At 41.1% G+C, this 22,699-nt stretch overlaps 1 protein-coding gene and 1 long non-coding RNA gene across 2 annotated transcripts in view; one reads left to right on the forward strand and one right to left on the reverse strand.

Annotated features, from left to right (window-relative positions):
• UGCG (UDP-glucose ceramide glucosyltransferase) overlaps positions 1–21,475 on the reverse strand; it is a 37,315-nt gene extending 15,840 nt beyond the window's left edge. The window contains exons 1-2 of the mRNA XM_014834465.3: positions 20,110–21,475; positions 3,559–3,700 (exon numbers count right to left, since the gene is read on the reverse strand). Of these exons, the coding sequence (XP_014689951.1) occupies positions 3,559–3,700; positions 20,110–20,207 (240 nt within the window). The 5' untranslated portion in view covers positions 20,208–21,475. The remainder of the gene's footprint in view (positions 1–3,558; positions 3,701–20,109) is intronic.
• The window catches only part of LOC139046357 (uncharacterized), a 34,775-nt gene continuing 19,730 nt past the window's right edge, over positions 7,655–22,699 (forward strand). The window contains exon 1 of the long non-coding RNA XR_011506290.1: positions 7,655–16,347. This is a non-coding gene — a long non-coding RNA (uncharacterized lncRNA). The remainder of the gene's footprint in view (positions 16,348–22,699) is intronic.

Raw genomic sequence — 22,699 nt, forward strand, 5'->3', positions numbered from 1 at the left:
ATGAATTGTATCATCTTTTCATTCTTACATCGTTTCTAAGGAGTAAGTATCCATATAAGGTAGATTTATAAAACATTTGTATAGTAATAGTCTCACCAAAATTTAAACCTAGAAATTCAGAACAAGTAGCAGAGGTAAATCTTCTTGCACATGTCCAAAACTAAATAAAATGTTAGCATTTCAACATATATTCTATTTTTTTGCCAAATGGCCTATGATGTTCCGAGTCAAATAACAGAGGAAGAGGTACATCAGAATGAAAACGTTTCCACACTTTTGTAAAATGTTCACATTCAACAAAAAGCAAATGTGAAAGTGGCCTGGGCCTGGCAGGCGCGTGAATGTTCATTTCATGACTACAGGCCTCCTCGGGGACACAGATGACTCATCAGTTCACACTCAGATTCGTGAGATTTCAGTGGTTTCGCTTCAGTCTCTTGTTGTACATTTGCCGTTGCATTTGCTCTTTTGTGTTGTTGTTGTTTTTTTAATATTACTTTTTTTTTTTTTTGAGGAAGATGAGCCCTGAGCTAACTACTGCCAATCCCCCTCTTTTTTGCTGAGGAAGACTGGCCCTGAGCTAACATCTGTGCCCATCTTCCTCTACTTTGTATGTGGGACACCTACCACAGCATGGTGTGCCAAGCGGTGCCATGTCCACACCTGGGATCCGAACCGGTGAACCCCGGGCCGCCTGAGAAGCAGAATGTGTGAACTTAACCACTGTGCCACTGGGCCGGCCCCTGCATTTGTTCTTTTACACAGCAATTAAAATGCTGTGACATCAAAATTTTCCTGTAGATTGCAGGTAATTTTACTTTTCCTCTGGTTTCTAAACTTTCTATTTACACAGCTAATAATACTTTTATAGTTAGAAAATAAAACGGTGAACTAAAAGAAGAATCAAAATAATCTCTCATACACTGTTACTCATTTTATAATAAGTGTCAAAATAGCTTTCCCCTCAACCAATTTAAATGCCTTAAAGACATGAGTGGAAAAAGAACCAGAAAATAGAGCTCTTGAGATAATCCCAATTGTAATTAAAAACAAACTTCATTCAGAAGAAAAAATCAATTATGGATTCATCCCAAATGTTCATAATTAATGGATACGTATGTTCCTGGGTTGTTTTTAAAAACTCTTTCTACAACTGAAACCTGCACTAACTTCCACAACCATTTAAACTCCATGACTACCATCTCGTGAGAGCTGTAACATAAAAATTCCATAACTAAGTTTTAAGAGTGGCTGGATGGGGAAAGAGGACAGGGTAGGATGAGGGTTAAAAAATTGAAATGTGAGATTAAGCTTCACAAAGGTAAGTACATATGATTCTAAGCTATGCTCTGAGATTTACTGATCATCAATGAAAATATTCTTTCATTCATAAAAATAAATTTTCCTTTGCATTTACTTACATAATATGGGGCTTGAAAAACTTCCACTTTTCTTATCGAAAAGCTTATTTTATGACTAATTTGATTTATATCACTATTCCTGAATTATAAAAGGTCACTTTTTTGCATTGTTTAAAAAAAAAATGAAGAACATAGTTATCTTTTTAAAAATTACAGATTTAATTTATTGGATAATACACACATTTGATTCAAATCTCCAAAATTAATACACACACAAACTAGAAGAAATATATAATTTTTGCTTCAAATTAGCTTCAAATGCCTAGACTCCAAAACTCTGAAAGTGATAACATAACAACACTAACAAAATAGCTGAATGATATTCATGTCTACATATTTAATAAGAGCTGCATTAAGGGGATCACATTTGTGTCTTCTCTGTTCTTTTTATTGGTGCTACCGAGAAAAATAAGGACTAAAATAAAAGAAATCAGAGCATGAAAACCAGTCATCATGAGAAGGGCAGTGTGTGTACCGTCTTCCTTCTCACTGCTTGGGCTACACTGTCCAAAAGAAATAGGAAGGGCTGGGGCCAGCTGGGTGGCGTAGCAGTTAAGTTTGCATACTCTGCTTTGGTGGCCCAGGGTTCAGGGGTTCAGGTCTTGGGTGTGGACCTACACACCACTCATCAAGCCACGCTGTGGTGGCATCTCACATACAAAAGAGAGGAAGACTGTCACAGATGTTAGCTCAGGGACAATCTTCCTCAAGCAAAAAGATGAAGACTGGCAACAGATGTTAGCTCAAGGTCAATCTTCCTCACCAAAAAAAAAAAAAGAAAGAAAGAAAAAAGACATAGGAGGGAAAGGGTCTCCAAGCGGCAAAAACTGGAAAAACTGAATCAATAAGGTAAAAATTGAAGCACATGAATAGAGACCATAGATGGAAAAGTAAATTTGACAGAAAATCAAGCAGGTAGAAATTCAAAGACATATTCTTCTCACAAGTCACCATCAGAACACCCTTTGAAAAGCTGTCTCTCAAATGGCAATGTAAAAATCTGCATTAAAGCTAATTACAAAAATCAAGGAATAGGGGCCAGCCCTGTGGCCGAGTGGTTAAGTTCGCGCTCTGCTTCGGTGGCCCAGGGTTTTGCTGGTTCGAATCCTGGGCACGGACATGGCACCGCTCATCAGGCCACGCTGAGGCAGCATCCCACATGCCACAACTAGAAGGACCCACAACTAAAAATATAGAACTATGTACCAGGGGCATTGGGGAGAAAAAGGAAAAATAAAATCTTTAAAAAAGAAAATCAAGGAATATTAAGTTCTCCTAAGAAACTAAAGGGAAGAGATAAAAGGAATACTCCCATCTTAAGAAAACTGGAAGTTCTCCAATGAAAGGAGTATACTGCATTTACAGATAGAGAGTCATGCGCTGCATAACGATATTTCAGTCAACGATGGTCCACAAATACGACGGTGGTCCCATAAGATAAGTACCACACAGCCTCGGTATGTAGTAGGCTATACCATCTAGGCTTGCATAAGTACACTCTACGATGTTTGCACAAAGAGGAAATCGCCTAACGACGCATTTCTCAGAATGCATCCCAGATGTTAAGTGACGCATGACTGTACAGATTATATAAATGATATGAGCAATACAATTAGGTATTAAAATCCAGAAAAATAAAGAAATTGAAAAGTATAATAAAGCTCCATCTTACCACTAATTCTAACCTATTCTTGACTCAAAAGCCAGATTCTCCAGAGGAGTTACGTGTAGTCCTGGCTGTCCTGCATCCAATTTCTGACCACTGACCACTGCTCTCTCACCCGCTGCCTCCTCTTCCTGTTGTTCACACGCGATGCTCAGGAAACAAGATTTTTATACTCAAATGACTCAATCAAAATTCAAATGTCTGAATGCCAGGAGGTTTACTCAGGGACTTCTAATTCAGATGGACATATAGGTGGTTAGAAAGGAATTAACATCTTCTTCCTCAACCCCATTTCTGTCCTGTGACTACTACTACTAACTCGTAAATGTTATGAGGCCAACGTCATCATCAATTTTTAATACCTTCACCTTATGTAGCATCAAAATTCTTCTTTAAGTGTTCACCATGAGGGGGTGGGAAAAAAAAAAGCATGGCCTAGCCCATTGCTGGTGAGTATAATGCCGTACTTACTTTGGGATAATCCAATTCAAAGAATGTTTCCAAGTTGTTGATTAGGTTAGGGTCTACTCCTTTCAGTGGTTTCAGAAGAGACACCCCTGGGAGCTTGCTATATGGCTGTTTGTCCGTTGCCTTCTTGTTGAGGTGTAATCGGCTGAAAAGAAAATGATAATATATATTATTTCTGGAGAATATATTAGTGCCAAATTGCTATAAAGTATATACCTAGCTATCAACAAATTACTAAATTCTAGGTCAATTTTTTGGGGGGAAGATTAGCCCTGAGCTAACACCTGCTGCCAATCCTCCTCTTTTTTTGCTGAGGAAGACTGGCCCTGAGCTAAGATCCATGCCCATCTTCCCCTAGTTTATACGTGGGATGCCTGCCACAGCATGGCTTGACAAGCGGTGCCTAGGTCTGCACCTGAGATCTGCACTGGCCAACCCTGGGCTGCCAAAGTGCAATGTGCCAACTTAACTGCTGCGCCACTGGGGCGGCCCCTCAATTTTTTTTAATTGACATTTTTCTAAAGGGATATCTAAAAATGAAAGAAAGTAGAACCAGGAAAGCTTCCAGTTTAGGTAAACCAGAACTAAGCAGAATGAATGTCCCAGTGAAGGCTGGAGCTTAAGACTATTGTTTATTGCTGTACTCTCAGTGCCTAGAACTGTGCTAGGCCTGAAGTAGGCATTCAATAAATGTGCAGTGAAGAAATGAATGACACGGTTACCCCACACATTAAGTGTCCTTCCTTCCAAACTGCCATCAAAGTGGCCAAAGAACTATAAAAATAACAGGGAAAAAATCCCTATCTGCACCAGAAAAATATGGAAGGGTAACCAGAAAAATGCGAGGAATTTCTATAACAAACAGTTCACATAACACATGCCTGACAGAAGTAGCAAGCAGCCTGCAGGACAAACACAGAAATGGGATAATTAGCAGAACTCCCAATATTCACAACCTCAGAACAGCAGGGGCAGAACAGAAGGAAGTTGAAAGCAAGAAAAATTCTCAATGATGAGAGAAATGTCTATTAATGACAATGGAAGATATACAGTGCCACCAAGTTAGAGATAAGTTGGCCAAGGTTCTCAGTGCTGGTCCATCCCAAGGGCGCTGCAGCACAGAGCTCCTAATGAGGGAAGTCATGCCAATTCGAGAAGAGAGGATGTGCCCCAGTTAATGCTGGGCTGTCACAATAAAGAGAAGAGATGCCATTCGGCAGGGTAGTAAAATTTCTAGAGGAAGTCACCAAAGGCTTCTTTCCTCTTTCTCACGAGCAAGTCTCCAAGCTCTCAACAGTAATTAGAGGCTGGGACAGTCATGGGGCCATCTGCAAGATATTTTAAGACACACATTGTTAACATCTCTGAAATCAACGGCATCTGACAATTGCTGGCAGCCAGATGACAGATTTGACTTAGTAGCATGAAAACCAACCGAGACCCTTATAGAAGATCAAGAAAACACCAGTATCAATGCATTTTAGGTTCGATGAAATACACTATTAATCTATGAATGACTTCTGGAAGTACACCAGTACTACCATCCACAGCAGGTAGCCACAGGCTCGCTCCCCTCATTCAGGCAGTGGTGTGCTGCAACAAACACCCAATGTTTCAGACAAGGCCATACCACCTCTTTACAGAAAGAAAACAGCTGACCCACAATGAAAAAAATCTTAAACCAACAAGAAATTTAAAGAACAGGGTGGGATCAGTTTTTGATCCACAACACCAAAATCCCAGAAAATAACAAGCACCATCCATAGCAGTGCTGCTTGGTGTGGCGGCAGTCCGCGAGCGCTCTTTACTGGTCTGTGATGCGAAGAACTTGAAAGTTATTTAGAAACTTTTACAGCAATTTGACATTGCTATGCCATCCAAGCACGTGATTGGGAATTTATTTTTTATTGTAGTTTACCAAAGTATCGGTCCATGACCGATTGGAAAATTTTAAAGACCCGATCCTTTGCCACAGATAGTTTGGAAAATATAATGGACAGAGTTCTTTTAGAGGGCTGGACAGAGGCAAAACCATGATCTAAAATTTATATAACCACAAAAATGACCACTCTTCCATTTCCAACAAAATAGTAGACTAGATGTCTGGAGAAACTCACTCAGTACAAAACACATCTAGATTGCTGGGGGGAAAAAGTTTATATTATATATTTAATTGACCGAACCGGTACTATATCCATATGCTTCAAATCACTAAAAATATTAAGTTTCACAGAAAAGAAGTCTCTCTGTCACCCCTGTCCCCCAATCTGCCTTGTTCCCATCGTAGCTCCCCAGCATTATTAGTTTCTTATCTTTCCACAGATTTTTTAAAAAATGCATATACAAGCCAAAACACACACACACAATTCTTATATAATATTTATAATTTTCTCTTCTCCTTTTTAATATATGTGCACTAAAAGCATTTTTTAAATCTATGACTGAACTGTTAGGAAAGGAAAGGAAAGCCACCCAGGTCAGAAATGAGGCGAAACCTCTGAGTGAGGGAGGGCTGGTGCCTCCCTGAGACTGTCCGTTGGTCCCAGAGCTGGTGACAAGCCTGAGACAAGAATGACAGGAAATTCATTCTGAGAACATCATATAAATAGGGAATCCCTGAAAGGCAAAGTAGAAAAATCCTGGCCCACAGAGGGAAGACGGGGGTGCTGCCTATCTTGAATTCAGTCCCTAGTGAAGTGGAATAAAAGGAAAGTCTCCCTGGAGAGACCTAACCCCATGGGTTCGGAAGCCAGCATGCAAACTACCTGTGTTTCTCGAACAAAACCCAAGAGAGGGAAGGAGAGAGACCATCATACGTGACCACAAATACATGAAAAGAACCGCACAATGTCTACGAATGAAAATTATGATCGCTGACATTAGAAACTTAATAGACAGGTAAAACAGACGATGGCACACACACAGTTTAAAAGAGAACTGGAAAACTAGAATCCGGATTTGAAGAAATTATCCAGAATGTAGCATCGAGTGAACGAGAGGCAGACATTGAAATCAGGAAAGAGTTTGAGACGTGGAGGCTACGTTGGTCCCATTGTATGATTAAGTGCTGTCAAACTGGATCAGAACATGCACACGTGAGGCGATGACCAATTACGGAGAAAACTAGCCCGCTAACACACTGCATGGGGCAAGGCTTCAGATCACCAAGAAGGGTAATTTAAACTGCTCAACGGCCCAGTGTTGATCCTTCTTCCTGTTCTTTTTCATGAAGGCATTTTACTTTACATGCTAATACACAGAGATATACCTCCTATCCTTTCAGATCAAGAACGCAGAGTTTTATCAAAGACATTCTGACTTGCTAAACAATGAAGCCCTCTCTAGGTTTATGGTGAAGAAAACTGACGATAAGTACTATATCTGAAATTTCTACTCAAAATAATTATAAGCCAGACTATACCGCAGGACCTTTAAAAATATTCCCATTTGTGCCCGCCCCTCCCCCTCAATCTCTCTCTCTCTCTCTCTCTCTCTCTCTCTCTCTCTCTCGCTCTCGCTCTCGCTCTCGCTCTCGCTCTCGCTCTCTCTCTCTCTCACATTTTCTTTCCATAGCCCAAGGGGCCATCTACGAGCGTACCTCCTTGGAAACAAGAATCCTACTTTGGAGAAGACTGTTTGGACTTATGTAATACAACTGACCTAGCCCCTTGTTATAAATTCCTTGAAATGTTTATCGCGACGATAAAACAATATGCATTAAGTCACACATACAAGCTCACAGAGCAATGTGCTCAGCACACAATGGAGCTCCATGACTACTTCACGTACCCTTACTGAACAAACCTATTTTAAGCCCCAAATGTACCCTAGGCAGGATCCTGTGCACTGGCGATACGACGACGACAGGCGAACTCCTTCCTGTCACGGAGCTGTGGCTAACGGGAGAGTTGCACAAGTACAGAAGCTTTCTCCTTACAAAACTCTTGTAGATGTCAACAAAGCTATGCTCTGGAGCAAGAATGTATTAACCTTGCCTGCCACACACAGAAATGATGCCTGCGGGTGCCTCAGCCATGCTGGTGTGTTGCAAACCAATCTACAGCTGTATATTTCAAAATGTGATCATCAGCCCATTTACCTGGTATCTCAAAAGTGGCCTGAGTGGCGGAGTCCTCCAAGTGGACCAGTTTTATGAGTGGCTCTGACAGGGTCCTACGAGGTTCACTGCTTTCAAACCAGTTTTCATCCTCGTGTCTCAGGTCAGGGTTTCTGCATTACCTAGGCAGCATGAACTTGAACTTGTTGCACCCACACATTGCACGGGATTTTTCATGGTCATGGATGCCCTTTTCCACCCTCAGCCTGGACCAGGTAACTTGCTTTCTTTTAGGATCCTGGGTTCAGCACCTTCTCAGTTTCAGGTTCTATACTGGGAATCCAGTTCTACCTTCCTATCATGCATTTGGCTTACAGCGTTGACCATTTTGGGAGCGGGGGGTTCTTTTCATCAATGCATAACATAGACGTAGTAAAGTCATATATAAATACACAGCTCAATGAATTTTCTCAAACTGAAAACCCATGTAACCAGGACCCAGATTAAGAAACAGAGTATTTCCAGAACCCCACACGCCCCTGCTTACTCCTCTCCCTTAAGGATAACACTATCCTAACTTCTAACACCATAGGCTGACTTTGCTGGTTTTAAAATTTTATCTAAATGGAATCCCATAGGGTGGACTCTTTTGTGTCTGGCTTCATTTCCTCACGTCACGTTTGTGAGAGGCATCCTTGCTGTTCCATTTAGTTACAGTTCACTCACTCTCACTACACACAGTACTCCTTGTATTAATATACCACATTTTATTTATCTACTCTCTGTTAATGGACTTTTGGGTTGTTTCCAGTTTTTGGCTATTACAAATAGCCTGCAGCTTTGTCTCTGTCCTTACATAAGTGTCAAAACCCTTGGCTTCTCCCCTCCCATCCATCAGGATCTCAACTTTTGGACAAGATGAAGAAACAAGGGCTGGATTTACTCTCTCACCTGAAACAATTAAAAAAAAATCAGAGAAAATATCAGAAACAAGGATTTTTAGGATACTGGACATCAGGTAAAGAAGGACAGTGATTCCTGAGACATGGAAAACAAATGAGGTGAGTCCTCTAATCGCCCCAGCTTACCGCTTTGAGACAATTCCCAGGCCAGGAGACTAGTGTTTTGCAACATTTAGTATACAGAATGCCAGCAGGTAGAAATCACAACTCAGTGGACCAGCTGCAGAGCCTACGAGTCTGCATTTTTATAAGCATGTCAAATGATTCTGATGTAGGCTAGCAGTGAACCACACTTGAAGACAGGTTACAGAAGACCGTGAACTCTCCGGGGTCCAGCAAAACAATGATACAGAGTATGTTCCCAATTTTTTAAAATGTTGAATAAATGAAGAGTAAATAAACAGCTACATAGAGCGCGGAAGGAAGAGGAGTCTAGAGATAAAAATATAGGAGCCATCCACAGTTTGGTAAACATACATAAGCTCTCCATTAGGTAGAGCATGCCATTAGCAGGTGGCCACAAACCAATATAACCTATGTTAGAGAACCAGTAATGCATGAAGGAGACTAAGAGTGAGTGACCAGAGAAGGAGAAAGATAGCCAGGAAGAGAGGAAAGTCACAGAAGGGTTGGTCTGGCTCGGCTGTTTTCTTTTTGGAAGGGTTTAAGAAAGAACAACATTGAATGCTGCCGAGAGGTTAAGACAAGAACTGAAACATCCACTAGATAGGGTGGACACCGGTGACCTCAGAGCACTTTGGGCAGATAGACAGGTTAAGAAGCAAATGAACGGGAGGTGAGGCATGATAACAGTGAACAAACACTAGTTTCTCTTGAAATCTGACAGTGAGTCAAAGGGCTAAAGAGTAACTAGCTGAAGAAGAGTTTTTCAGTTTAATTTTTAATACGTGAATATATGTGGTAAGGGGGAAAAGCTAGTCAAGGGGTAAAGAGAGAGAAAATAAAAAATAATTAATGGCATGATAGGATCCACAGGGTAAAGCAGGAGTTAAGGTAATCCGACAAGAATGAGGATAGAAGGGCAAAGATTAAGAAGAGCTTCTGTCAGTAACGGATGACAGGGCTAAATATAGAAACAAAGCATTGCCAGACAGCACTGGACGCTCAGCTGAGACCTGAGACTATGAATGTGTCGTAGTAATAATCCACGTGGCTGTGTCTTACCCGCTGCGGGATTTTGAAAGTTGAGAAGCTATAAATTATGAGATGGATTCAGGATAACAGGGCAGACCGACATGAGGGAAGACAAGGGGCAAGATAATGAAGTGATGAATTGTGAGTTCTGGGCTAGACGGAGAATTAAATAAAGCCAAGAGGTAGCAGGTAGAGGCCACAACTGCTGATAAATAGCCTAGGGTAGTTGTTCTCAATCTTGACTGCACAGGGAAATTACCTGGGGAGTCAAAAAAAAAAAATCCTGGGACCAAGTGGTTATGTTTGTGCACTCCACTTCCGCGGCCCAGGGTCTCACCGGTTCGGATCTGGGATGCCGACATGGCACTGCTCGTCAGGCCATGCTGAGGCGGCGTCCCACATGCCACAACTAGAAGGACCCACAACTAAAAATATACAACTGTGTACTGGGGGCTTTGGGGAGAAGAAGAAAAAAAAGGTTGGCAACAGATGTTAGCTCAGCTGCCAATCTTTAGGGGAAAAAAAAAATCCTGATGCCCAAACCAATTAAGTCAGAATCTCTAGGGCCGAGACCCAGACAGCAGTATTTTTTTTTTCTTAAGCCCTCCTGGTGACTCCAAAGTGCCGTCAAAGTTGAGAACCACGGACCAAGGCAGACTAGACTGTGCAAGAATAGAAGAGGGCTGAGGTGCAAAGTCTTAGCAAGATCAGCAGTTATGGGATGGATAGAAAACGAGGAGCCTGTGAAGGAGCGATACAAGTTTCGTGAGAACCGGGGAGAGCTGTAGAAGAGGAGGAGGAGGGGCTTTCTCCACAGTAATCTAAATGTTGCCAATTATCAGAAACTTCAGATGTATAGCAACTGGAGAAATTCCCATGCAGATACCCTATCCTTATGAATTACTTCTGGGGTTATTTTTAGGTTGTTACTGGCAGTCTACACATACTGGATTGAGAGCCTGGGCGGGAGCAGGCTGCCCGATTGCTACGCCAGCTTCACAGCTGCATATCCTTGGGCAAGTTACTACTTTATCGCAAGGTTTTTAAAAAAACTGTGGATAACAGTGCCTACCTCATAAAGTAATTGTGAGAAACAGATGAGATTAAGCCACAAAGTAAACATTCAATGACAGCTATTATTGGCAATTAAAAAAACAAACAAACATCTGCTAATTTTAACATTTTCCACCAAATATAACTTCTCAGAATTACCATAGTTTTAATAAGAGACTTAGAGATGTCAAACATTGATGAGACATACATCAAAATGGAAAGACTGGAAATTCATATATTTAAAGATTCATATATATTTAAATATTAGGCCATTATGTTGCCTTTTTAAAAAAACACAAAACCAACTGGTGCATGTTAAGAAAGATGAAAAGGAGAAGGAGAATCATCAAAAGCCCCAAATCATGGTAAAAAGAATAAGTCAAAACACGGCATAAAACACATTTAATGCACAGTTCAAATTATATCCAATATTTATGCTAAAATTATATTCAAAGTTAAAATTACACCCAATATTTAGGAACCAATTTAAGGTTCTATCGACATCACCCAAAATTGTAAAAACAGTGCAAGAATAAGAAGTATGAGAGAGGAACATTAAATATCACAAGTTATTATCTACTGAAAAGGGCCTGTTACTGTTTTTCAGCTGAACGCTCCTTTCAAACTATTAGATGGGTTCTCAGTGGGGCAGAGGTGCTGCATAGTCTTGATTCTCTTAGTTCCTCTGTCCTCAGAGCCCAACTCAAAATGTTGGATTCACAGCCACAAGAATGCCCACTGGCTCGGCACTGCTGGAGGGAGAGGTTGCCGCCTTCAGAGCAGAGGGGCAAAGGAAGATAATTTCCACACTGCAGCAAATACAATGTACAAAGTAACTATTGGTTACTATGTAATCCAAGCAACGAGACCTTCTACTATGAAGATGCTTTGAGGGGTTCTGTTGACCATTAAATCACCACGCCTAGCACAGTCCCCAGAGCAAAGACTGCAAGACAGCCTTCCTACCCGGCTCCCTCCCACAACCCTGACCACCCAGAGGGCTCTCAATCAGAGGCAGCAAGTCTCAGGCATCAGGACCAGCCGAGCCAAAATTTGGCATTACAATCTTCTTAGTTCTCTTGAAATAGAATCTCCCCTCCTAACATGTACATCATTTAATATTAAGAAATTTGATTTTATTACATTTTCAGGAATGCATTGGGGATAAAAGGAATGGATCTCTTACATGCTAGTTAATGAGTTTAATTTGTTTCATTTTTAAATAATAAAATGATCCCGAAACATAAGTGAGCAATTTTGGGGAGATAAAAAGCACAGTAAATTTCCAATAGGTGTCATTTTCCTGAAGAATTATTTCTAAATTAAATTTTAAGTCAGGAGCTAGAGTAAAAAAAAAAGTCACATTTACATACTTAAGGCATGGCACTCTCAAGGGCAGGCAGGAGGTGCCCACAGAGAGCTGGTGCAGGGCTGTGCCAACCAGTGGCAGGAACGAGGAACAGGGGTGCAGGTACCATCGGGGATGCTTTCTCAGAGTTAACTTCAGTCCAAAAGCTTGCGAAGGGTGAATTACAGGCAAACGAGAGAGGCCTTCCGAGGCCTTCCGGGCCCTGCTTTCCGTTGTGAGCTAGAAGAACATCTATCTAGACACAGAACACTTCAAAGAGCTCCAAGCGATGGGAAGAAACATTCAGGAATTCTGCTGGACTTTACAGCTTCTTAAGTTTGATGACTCCCAACTGCCTCTCTGCACAAAGGTTTTCAACTTGGAGCCTAATTTTTCCCAGGTGATTTTTATGTCATAACGTCTCAGTCTCTAAAACTGTTACTGTCTTTGTCATCATTTTAGCTTACTGTTTTCACTTCCTAATCTTTTCGTCCCCTCTCTCTCTCTCTCACCCACTCACTCACCAGTTTATTTAATGGCTTGTGCCATTTTTAAATGATTGATTTTACAATGTTGTATTCAAATTGAGTTTTGGGCAGAAGGAAAGCCTGGTGTGAAGGGAAACTGCCTGGAGAGAGGGCGGGCTGTGCTCTTCCCCTTTAGCCTGCCAGCAGCAGCCTTTGCAGCGACCACCTCCCAGAAGTCAGGCACAAAAATCCCGCTCAAGGCCTCGAAGGGAGAGTACAGATTCCTTGAGGGCAAAGTTCACCTTGCTTAACAGCCCCAGGATGTGCAGTTTTTATAGTTCTGCTGTGTGATTCAGTTGAACCAATTTATCTGACTCTAGGAATTTATCTCCTCTGCTCCGCACCATCAAGCTTGTTAATATTTCACGTAAAATTATGTTGACGGCTATATCAGCAGGTCCTCTATTTCACAAAGTCCATGAAGGCAATTTTCAACGATTTAAGGGCTCCTGTTGCTGTTGTCACTTATGATTGTGCCCGGGAAGGCTGTTACTGTGGGTTTATGGTCAGTATGTGTCATGACTAATGTTACTTCCAGATGGCACTTATCTTTCCAAAATGGTACTGCATCAAAATGGACTTCATCAGCAACACAAGGCTCACTAATCCTTGGGTGACAACAGAGTTAGCCCTAATGTATGGGAAATGGATACAGCACTGAATTTTGCTAACAGCAACGAAGTAAGGCACCCAGCAGAAGATGTGGTCCCAGCAGACAGTGCTCAGAAACACAAGAGACCCTCAGATATACCATAAACTCAAAATCCACTCTTTTCACATCAAAAGAAAACTAATGGGATTGTCCCTCTCCTCTTCTACACAGTTCCCTAAAGTTACACTTTTAAAGCTGAACATAATGTTTAAACTATTTTGTGTATAAAATAAAATTCTGTGGATGGGGGGAAAAGTGGGGGCAACACTTGTTATGATCTGCATGTCAACCAAGATGGACAGCCCTCAGCTGATCATTCTCCAAAGGACAGATCTAAGTGTAAAGATTATTGATGGCAAGACAGGCATTCCCCTTGTAAAAACCTTGGGAAGAAAAGTCAGATCTAACAAAAAATTTGTAGGTAAACATGTTACTGATAGGGCCCTGTGTCTATTTTAACTTGCGATTAGTTAGACATAGTGAGATAAACATTCCATGTGATCCAATTAATTTTATTGAAGTCCATGGCCACCGTAAGCGCCCCAAATTCTGACCATCTACCTCACATCACAATGGCCAAATGACAGTGAATTAATGAATGAGAAAAAACCCACCATTACTGCTGGAAAAAATTCAAAGATCATTCAGTCAACAAGCAATAACTGAGTGCCAAGTAGACACTGGAGATAAAATAGTAAATAAGACACTCTCCCTACCCTCAAAAGCTTGTAATCTAATTGAGGAAAGAAACAACTGAACATTTACAATTTGGCTGGGTAAATTCAGATACTATGGCAGGACATAAGAGGGAGTGCCTAACCCAGTAAGGAGCTAAAGTCTACAATGATTTGAATGAGTAGGAGTTAGTTAAACAAAAAGAAGGAAGGAAGGAAGGGAAAGAGGAATGGAAGAAAGAAAGGAAGGAAAGAACTCTAAAGAGAGTACATTGCATATTCAGAGGAATGCTAGTAATTCAATGTTGCTGGAGAAATAGGCACAAGGGGATGGCTCAGCTCCAAATGAACTATATGTCTTGTTAAGGAGTTTGAATCTTAACCTGAAGGCAATGGAGAACCAGAGTAAGATTTTAAGCACATGATCTAAGACTAGTGCTGCGGGACGATAAGGCTACAATACAAAGAATAAAGTAGACAAGGAGCAAGGCTGTAGGCAGAGATACCAGAGCGCAGAGATAGTTTCGATAATCTATGGTAGAGATAATGTGTACTCAACTAATGATATAGGAAAAGGGGGGGGGCAGGGCGAATCAACAGAACCATCACTGAATATTAACAATGAATTACAATGTCCATTTTGCTTCTTAAAGTTATCACACTATAGTTCAGTTCTGTATCTTCCCAGGCTCAATTGCCTCGTTCATGCATCCAAAAGTGGTCCTGGCAGCAGTGATCCTGATGGATCAAAGCTGGACCAAAGTCCAAGGGCATCCTCAGGACTTTGAATGCACCCAGAAAAGCAGCTCTCAATTTACATTCCACTAAGGCCCAGAACACCAACGTACTGATGAACTTAAGGCAAGAAATCACACTATCCAAAAATAATATTTTAAATGCCAAAATTTACACTAAAAACACAATTACTTTCTGAGGGGCAGTTTGCCACAGTTATCCGGATACAATGAGTATTTAAATTCCATTCAAAAGCTATGCAGCAGGTATAAAAGTCGCTATACTAGAAAAGTTAGAAAAAGCAGAATTAACTTGAAAAAAAAATGTCCAGGAAAAGGACCTCTGCTTTACCTAAAAAAAAAAAAACCTAACACTAAAGAATAGGACATTATGTACAGAGGAGAAAAAATGATAATCCGCGGAGGGGGAGGAATGGAGAAAAGAGAGAAGAGAAAAAGAAGGGAGATGGAGGAGAGAAAGGCAAGGTGTCTTGCTTAGACACCCTTAATATCCAGCAATACGGCTCTCAAGGGCTAAAAAAGGGAAGAAAACAATTGGTTCCAGACTTTTATATGATTTTACCACAGCCCCCAAACTATCAAACCACATTGGCTCTCAAAAAAGGTGTCGGGGGGGGGGGACCCCATAAAGATCACTTAACGACTCTGCCTACAGAAGCTATAATCATTAATTATTTTTAGACAATAAAAAGTCTTGGGAATAAGAGCTTTGAATTTCAAATGCTCTAATCTGAATGTTATCTTTAACATTATAGGCAGAAATCCCACAAACGTGTGCCATCTAAAAATACATGAGAAAATGACTAAGCATCAGTTCAATATTAAAATTGGAAAGAGCAAAGCACTAGGTAGAGATATCAATGAGTAGAGATAGCTCCAAAATACTGAAAATACTAATGGTTTTCTAGTTTATAAATTACCTCAATTTTTTTATTGCAAGGTTATAGGAATGGTAAGACATTTGTGAAATCAGAACAAATAATTTCATTGAATGAGAACTGTTCACTGCATTAATCACATTTAGCTCCTTTTTTTAACACAAGCCAATACTTAGCAGTTTATCTCATTTTAAGAATATACAATAGAACATCAGATCTAAATTAACTAGATACCTTTACACACGATATTTAATTAAAAAAAAATAACCAACTGGTTTAAAAAAAGTTTTACAGTTTTTCTCAGCAATTTTACTACAATATCTGTATTACTTAAACACTTTCGACAATTAGGAGCTCAGAGATTACGCTCCTTAATTTGACAACCAGATATGGAGCCATGTAAAATTTTCCTCTTGTTTTTTTTTTTTTTTTTTTTTGAGGAAGATTAGCCCTGAGCTAACTTCTGCCCATCCTCCTCTTTTTGCTGAGGAAGGCTGGCCCTGAGCTAACATCCATGCCCATCTTCCTCCACTTTATATATGGGACGCCTACCACAGCATGGCTTGTCAAGCGGTGCCGTGTTCACACCTGGGATCAGAACCAGCAAACCCCAGGCTACTGAAGTGGGACGTGTGCACTTAACCGCTGTGCCACCAGGCCTCCCCCAGAGCCATGTAAATTTTTGACAATACTCTCCGTCTCCACCAGTTGCAAACTCTAGGTTTTAGAAGGTGAGTATCAATATCTGCTTATTTTAATTTATTTATACTTTATCTTATTTCAAAAAGGGTTTGAGAGGACATAGAACATGTTTTCAAAACTATATTCTTCAACAAAATACAGAACGTTTAGCACAGTATTTTAACCAAAATACTGTTGCCAATGTTTGTTAACCTTGCTTGCCAAAATGTTGAGGTATCAAATTTGCAATTTTACTAAATACACTAGAGAGAGGGAGATGAAAACAAAAACCTTCGTTCTCTGCTTGAAAACAACTCATATTAAACTGGGAATTAATTTTTACTTCAATAAGAAAGTAATCAAATCAAACATGTAAATAATTTCGCAGGTGGGACCACAAGAAAGGAACTTATCAAAAAAAGGGTAAGATTTAACTTATACATAAATTAAGCTGTTGATTATTTACTTTGCGTTTGGTTATCCGTTTCAGAAAGGTATTCACAAGGTTCCTTTAATTAGCTAGTCATTATAATCTGTTTTAAACTAACTGTATATTCTTTATTCTATTTTCACATAACTTTCCAGGATCTTGTTACTGTGAATAAAAAAGGTAACTTTGTGGGGCATTAGAAAATAAATACAAAGCCTCTCTACAGTATTTCAACTAAGCTGAATGGTTGCACTATTCTCAAAAACTAAAAATATTTTAAGAAAACTTTGCTCTTTATCATTAAGCACAAAATAAATAACTTAATTGTGGAGTTGTCTCAAGTCTAAGAGTCTAAACACTACTAGGTGGTTACTCGGAATATTAGGCTACATCGCTAGTGTTAATTAAAGAAGCGTGACTTTATCATTAAAGAAGCGTGACTTTATCATTATGTATATAAAATAGAGGGAAGGGGATATATCATGGTCCTATGTTGAAAGAAGTCAATTTCCTCCAAACTGAGCTGTAAATTTAACAATTCCAATGAAAAAAACAACAAAATTACTTAGAGACTGAGAAGAAAAAAGATTGTAAAGTTCATCTTTAAGCAAAAACGTGTAAAAAGCCAAAAAAGTTTGCAAAAGAATAAGGAGGGGCTTGCCTCACCAATAATAAGGTAATAAAGATAGTAAGACTTCATTAATTGAAACAGTGGATAATGGAACAAGAACCAATAGATCAATGAAACAGTACTGGGAGCCCTGAAACACACCCAAGTGTACAGAAGAATTTAGTCTATAATAAAGAGAGTATTTCAAAACTGTGGAATAATCAAACAATCATTCAATAAATAATTTTGGGACAAATGGCTAAATATTTAAGTGAACCTAAAATTAAAGTTCTAGATCTTGCCATATAACAAAGTAAAATATTGAGTACAGTAAAGGGTAAAGTGTAAAATATAAAAAGAAAACTCAAAATACTAAAAGAAAACAGATACTAACTATATAATAATTGGGAGGAATTGATAAGATATAAAAATTACACCAGAGACACAAAACATAAAAAAAAAAAGATGATTTGACTATCTAAAACACACAGGCACACACACTTTTCTCCATCTTAAATATATATACAAAGTTGAAAGACAAAAAACAAGCTGGAAAAAAATTGCAACATATCACAGAAAAAGAATTATATCAAAAAGACTAATGCAGCAATAGATTGCAGCACAGGCAAAGAATTATGAGTATGTAATTTACAACTAAACGTAACTAGCATATAAATATATGAAAAGTGTTCAGTGAACTGGTAATTAAAGGAATGAAAATAAAAAACAGAAAACAGCAAAAAGCCTGATACTTAGTAAGGGGAAATGGGGACCATCACACAATGTTAACAGGACTACAAATAGACTCAACCTTCCTATAGGGCTACAAAGTATCAAAGTTGAAAATATGCTCCACTTTTGGCCCAATAATTCCTCTTTCAGAAATGTAAACTAAAGAGATCATCTCTCAAAGATGTATGCATATGAATTCATCACAGCGTTGTTTGTAATCTTGATAAATTGGCAACAATCTAAATGCCCATCAGTAATAACAATACATATTAGTACCTCATAAATGAAAATGCCATGCATCTATTAAAAATGCTGCATAGATCATATATTTACTGACATGAAAGAAATGGTCATGACATTTTACATGGAAACTACATGTGAGCAGGCGCCCTGGATGTCTTATTCTTCAATCTTATTTCCAGCACCTAGAACAGTGCCTTGTACAAAAGAGCGTCCCACAAAGCATTTATTAAATAGAAGCACTTTCAAGGCAGGTTACAGAACAATAATCATAATATGGTCCCTTTCTCTCTCCCTCCGTGTCTCCCTCTCTCACATACAGTTACTTACACACACAGAAATATAATTGGAAGGATAGGTAACAGACCTTTGGTGTGCCATCTTTAACTTTCTTCTTCATTCTTTTCTGTATTGTCTAAATTCCTAATATCATAAGCATTTTTTATTTTTATGATTGGAAAAAGTAACAAAATTGTTTTTTAAGAAACTCATATATTTAAAAGAACTCCAGAATGTGTTCATTGGCTACAGCTCACAAACTCCAAATACTAAAATCAGTAACATCCAAGTGGTATCTCTTCCTTACCTTCAAAGAAATATCAGTATCTTATACACTGTAGCATCTTTCTCCAGTACCAGGAAACGCCACGCTACACTAACAAAATACAGCATTTGCAAAAGGGAAAGCACATTTTTGTATGGTAGTAAGGAAAAAACCCCTAAAACTAATTTCTTAGAAGTCCTCCCCGCTCCTCTAGTAACATATATCCTATTCTAGTTGGTAGTAAAGATTGCTGTGCAGAGTCATTTTTTTTTTTTCAGGCCAAAAAGCCAGTGAATCCCTATCAGTAACGTGCTCTACGCAATTCTTTCATTTCTTTACTGAAGGCTCATTCCATTTGAAAGACGTTTAAACAATTGAAATATCAAAATTAATCACATGCTCCTTGTCCCTATTCCTCCTATCACCCTGTTTTATTTTATTCCTAGGCTTTATCACTACCGGAAATAACCTTATTCGGATTTTTATTATCTGTCTCTCCCTTCTGGAATGTAAGCTCTATGAGGGCAGTAATTCTGTCCTGCTCATCACTGTCCCCAGTGAATGGCATCTAGTAGGCCTCAAGAAGTATTTGTTAAATAAATAATGAAAAGATGTGTATGTGTTGGGGAGGGTACAAATCTAAACAAGACAATAAATAAGGAATTGGAAAACAGGAAAGCAAATCATACTGAAATGTACAAGCTGACATGACTCAAGGCTATAACGCCAGCTCGGAGGTTTGGTGGACATTTTTCAAGGTGGACAGGTGTTTAACCCCTATCTAAGGGCAGAGAGCTCTTCCAGGAAGAAGAAAACCCACAGGGAGGTCTCCAGGTAGCTGTGTGCAGCTCCCAGAAGAATGGAAACGATCATCACCATAATAGAAATGTGGCCCAGGTGGAGAGGAAAAAACAATACACCATACATCTTGGCCCAGATGAAAAAATCACAGGAATCCCCAACACAATCAAACCAAGCAAGCAGCCTTCCGACCGACGCGTAAGAAGAGCAGTCTCCGTTGCCCTGGCTGTGCAGTCGCCTGCAGCCGCGCGACCCCCTCACTCGCCACTTTCCTTCCCAAAGACCCCCGGCCCCGGCTGGTCCAAGGGGACAGGGAATGCGGGGAACAGTCTGAGAATTAGCTTTCTCCACCCCCACCCGAGCTCAATCCCTTCCAAAGCGCAATGCCTCCCACCCTCGCCTGTCCCCGAGGCCCCGATCCTCGCCACGGGCTCCTCCAGCTGCCCCTCACTCACGTGTAGATGATGGCCATGAAATGCATCAGCCACAGCACCAAGAAGAGGACGAACCCGAAGATGGCCATTCCCTCCAGGGCCAGGTCCAGCAGCGCCATCCCCCGGCCCGGCCCGCTCCAGCCGCCGCCGCGGACAGCGCTCCCGCAGGAGGAGGACAGGGTGGGCGCCCGGCGCGGGGGCGCAGGAGCCGAGAGGAAGGTGGGGAGAGGAAGGGCCGAAGGGGGGTGGGGACGGAAGGGGCGGGCAGGGCCTGCGCGCCCCCGCCCGCGCGCTACCCTGGGCGCGCTCGCGGCTGCAGACGCTGCGGCGACCGCGCTCCGTGGTCAGGCCGGCCGTGGCCCCGCGCCCCGGCTCCTCTCCACACCGTCGCGGCCGCGGCCGGCCCCTGCGCGCCTGCGCAGCCGCTGCCGCCGCCCCTCCGCCTCGCCGCCGGGCTCCGGGCTGCGCAGCTCCAGACCCTTCGCCGCCGCCGCAGCTCCGCGCACTAATCGAAACCGGCGGCTGGCGCCCCGACTCCCCGGCGCGCCCCGCCCCGCCCTCCGGAACCGCAGCGCCCGCCCTCCGAGGGGCGGGGCGCGCCGCTCCCGCCCGCCCAGCCTGTCGCCCGCGCGCCCGTTGCGTCACGGTCGCGAGCCCGCCCGCGGCAGGCGTCTCCCGATGGACGCGAGCCGGGCTTTCTCGCGGGCTGGGGTCTCCCCGGCCGCCGCCCACCTCTCTGCGTCGGGCGGAGGCGCCCCGGGCGGCCAGCCGTGGAGCCCTGGGCCGGCCTCCCTCGGCGGCGGCGGTGGCGCGTGCCCCCGTGTCCGGCTCGGAGGCGGTTTCCCCCTCTCCGGCTGCGGTGTTCCAGGGCGCCCCAGAAAGAGACGCGAGGTTCCAGGCGGCCTCCCGACTTGTCTCGCAATCCAACTTCCAGCGCTGCGTTGGCAGCTTCCCCGCCGGCACCGCTCGGGGCGGCTCAGGCCCTCCTCCAGGCCACGTTCCTGGGCGCGAGGATGTCCCGTTGCCTTTCTCCCTCGCCGCTTTTAATGCTGTGGACTTGGGGATCACAACGGACCCCAGAGGAAAATAATCTCCTTGTGTCTCACAGATCTCTAAGCACCTCACAGACAGCGTGTAATTTGAAAGACATTCTCAAGCTCAGAATGTAAAGAATCAGTTGATATTGAAGTCCCCTAAGACTACTGTCCGATCGGTCGCCGTAGGTGGCTACCGAGCGCTTGAAATGTGGCTAGTACCTGTCGAGAGTGCTGTGAGTGTAAACCATACGCCGGATGTCGAAGACCACCTCATTAACAAATTTTACATTGATTACATGTTGAAACAATATTTTTGATATATTGGGTTAAATGTTATTAAATTAATTTCACTGTTTTTGTTGTGGCTTTACTTTTTAAATGTGAAAAAAAAATTTAAAATACACGTGTGGATAGCGCTGCTCCATAATAGAAAAAAGTGGCACTGTGGATAGCAAGGTAACTTAGTGTTTCTCTTAATTTTAAGTCGGTCCAGGGAGATATTTTAATCTAGTACTAAATGTTTCTGTTTGTTTCTTTAGCTTAGATGAGTTTACATTGTTTCTCGATTGTTTTATGTTTAGACAATGTTTATTATTTCAAGTAGTTTCCTTTTAAATAATCCGTGACCTCCCTTGAGAGATTTCAGAATTGAATTCAATTTTGAAAAGAATTTGTTTATTTTATCACTGCTATTTATTATAGTTAATATTGATTGAATGAGGGACTTCAATCTACAGTTAAATGATAAACTACAATCAGAAAAGAGTTTAATGTCGGTATTGAGAACCAAACCTGGATTCCCGGTACCCTTTGCTTCACCAGCATAAAGTTAGTGAGAAAGAACAGTGCTTAGAGACCAAACTTCCATTGTTGAGAGTTACTGGTTGATAAATTAAAATTATAGCAGGACACTATACTAACATCGAAATCACATTACAAATAGGATTTTTTAAACATCACTATTGTAATTAATCAATTCTAAGACACTTTTTAAAAACACGAACACATTTTAACACATTTGAAATGGGAATGCATCTCACAGTCAATGGCATCTTACAATTAACTGGTAGGTGTTTTTTTTAATCGTATATAAAATAATAGTGCCCTTACAATTAATGCCTTCTTAGATTTGATGAACCACATGAGTTGGCCAATTTAAGAATTTTATTATAGCCTGTGTTTCTCCAAAATGTTTTTTGGAAACTTGCAACAAAGGATTTATATAGTATGATCAATAACATGGAAAATGAGGCCCAAAGAAACGTGAAAGAAGCAGATGTTCTTAAGAGTTAACAGAATTGCTATAATTGAGTATAATCAGCAGATTAAAGATCAGCTATGTTATGCTTGATCCTAGTTAAACTTGGTCTCTCAAAACCTGGTTGATGATTTTAAAGCAGCAGCTTTAGAATATATAATCCTAACATTCTACAGATACTGCAAAAGTGTAAATTTCTTCTATGTAGCGTAGCAGCGTAGGAGTCCAACAAAGACCCTGTCCACTGATCTCACTTTTGGCAGTTAACTTTTTTTTTTTGGTTGTTTGTCTAAAAGGCCCTCCACTCTTTTAGAAA

This window comes from Equus asinus, chromosome 10 (assembly GCF_041296235.1).
Source record: "Equus asinus isolate D_3611 breed Donkey chromosome 10, EquAss-T2T_v2, whole genome shotgun sequence".
NCBI classification, from domain to species: Eukaryota; Metazoa; Chordata; class Mammalia; order Perissodactyla; family Equidae; genus Equus; species Equus asinus.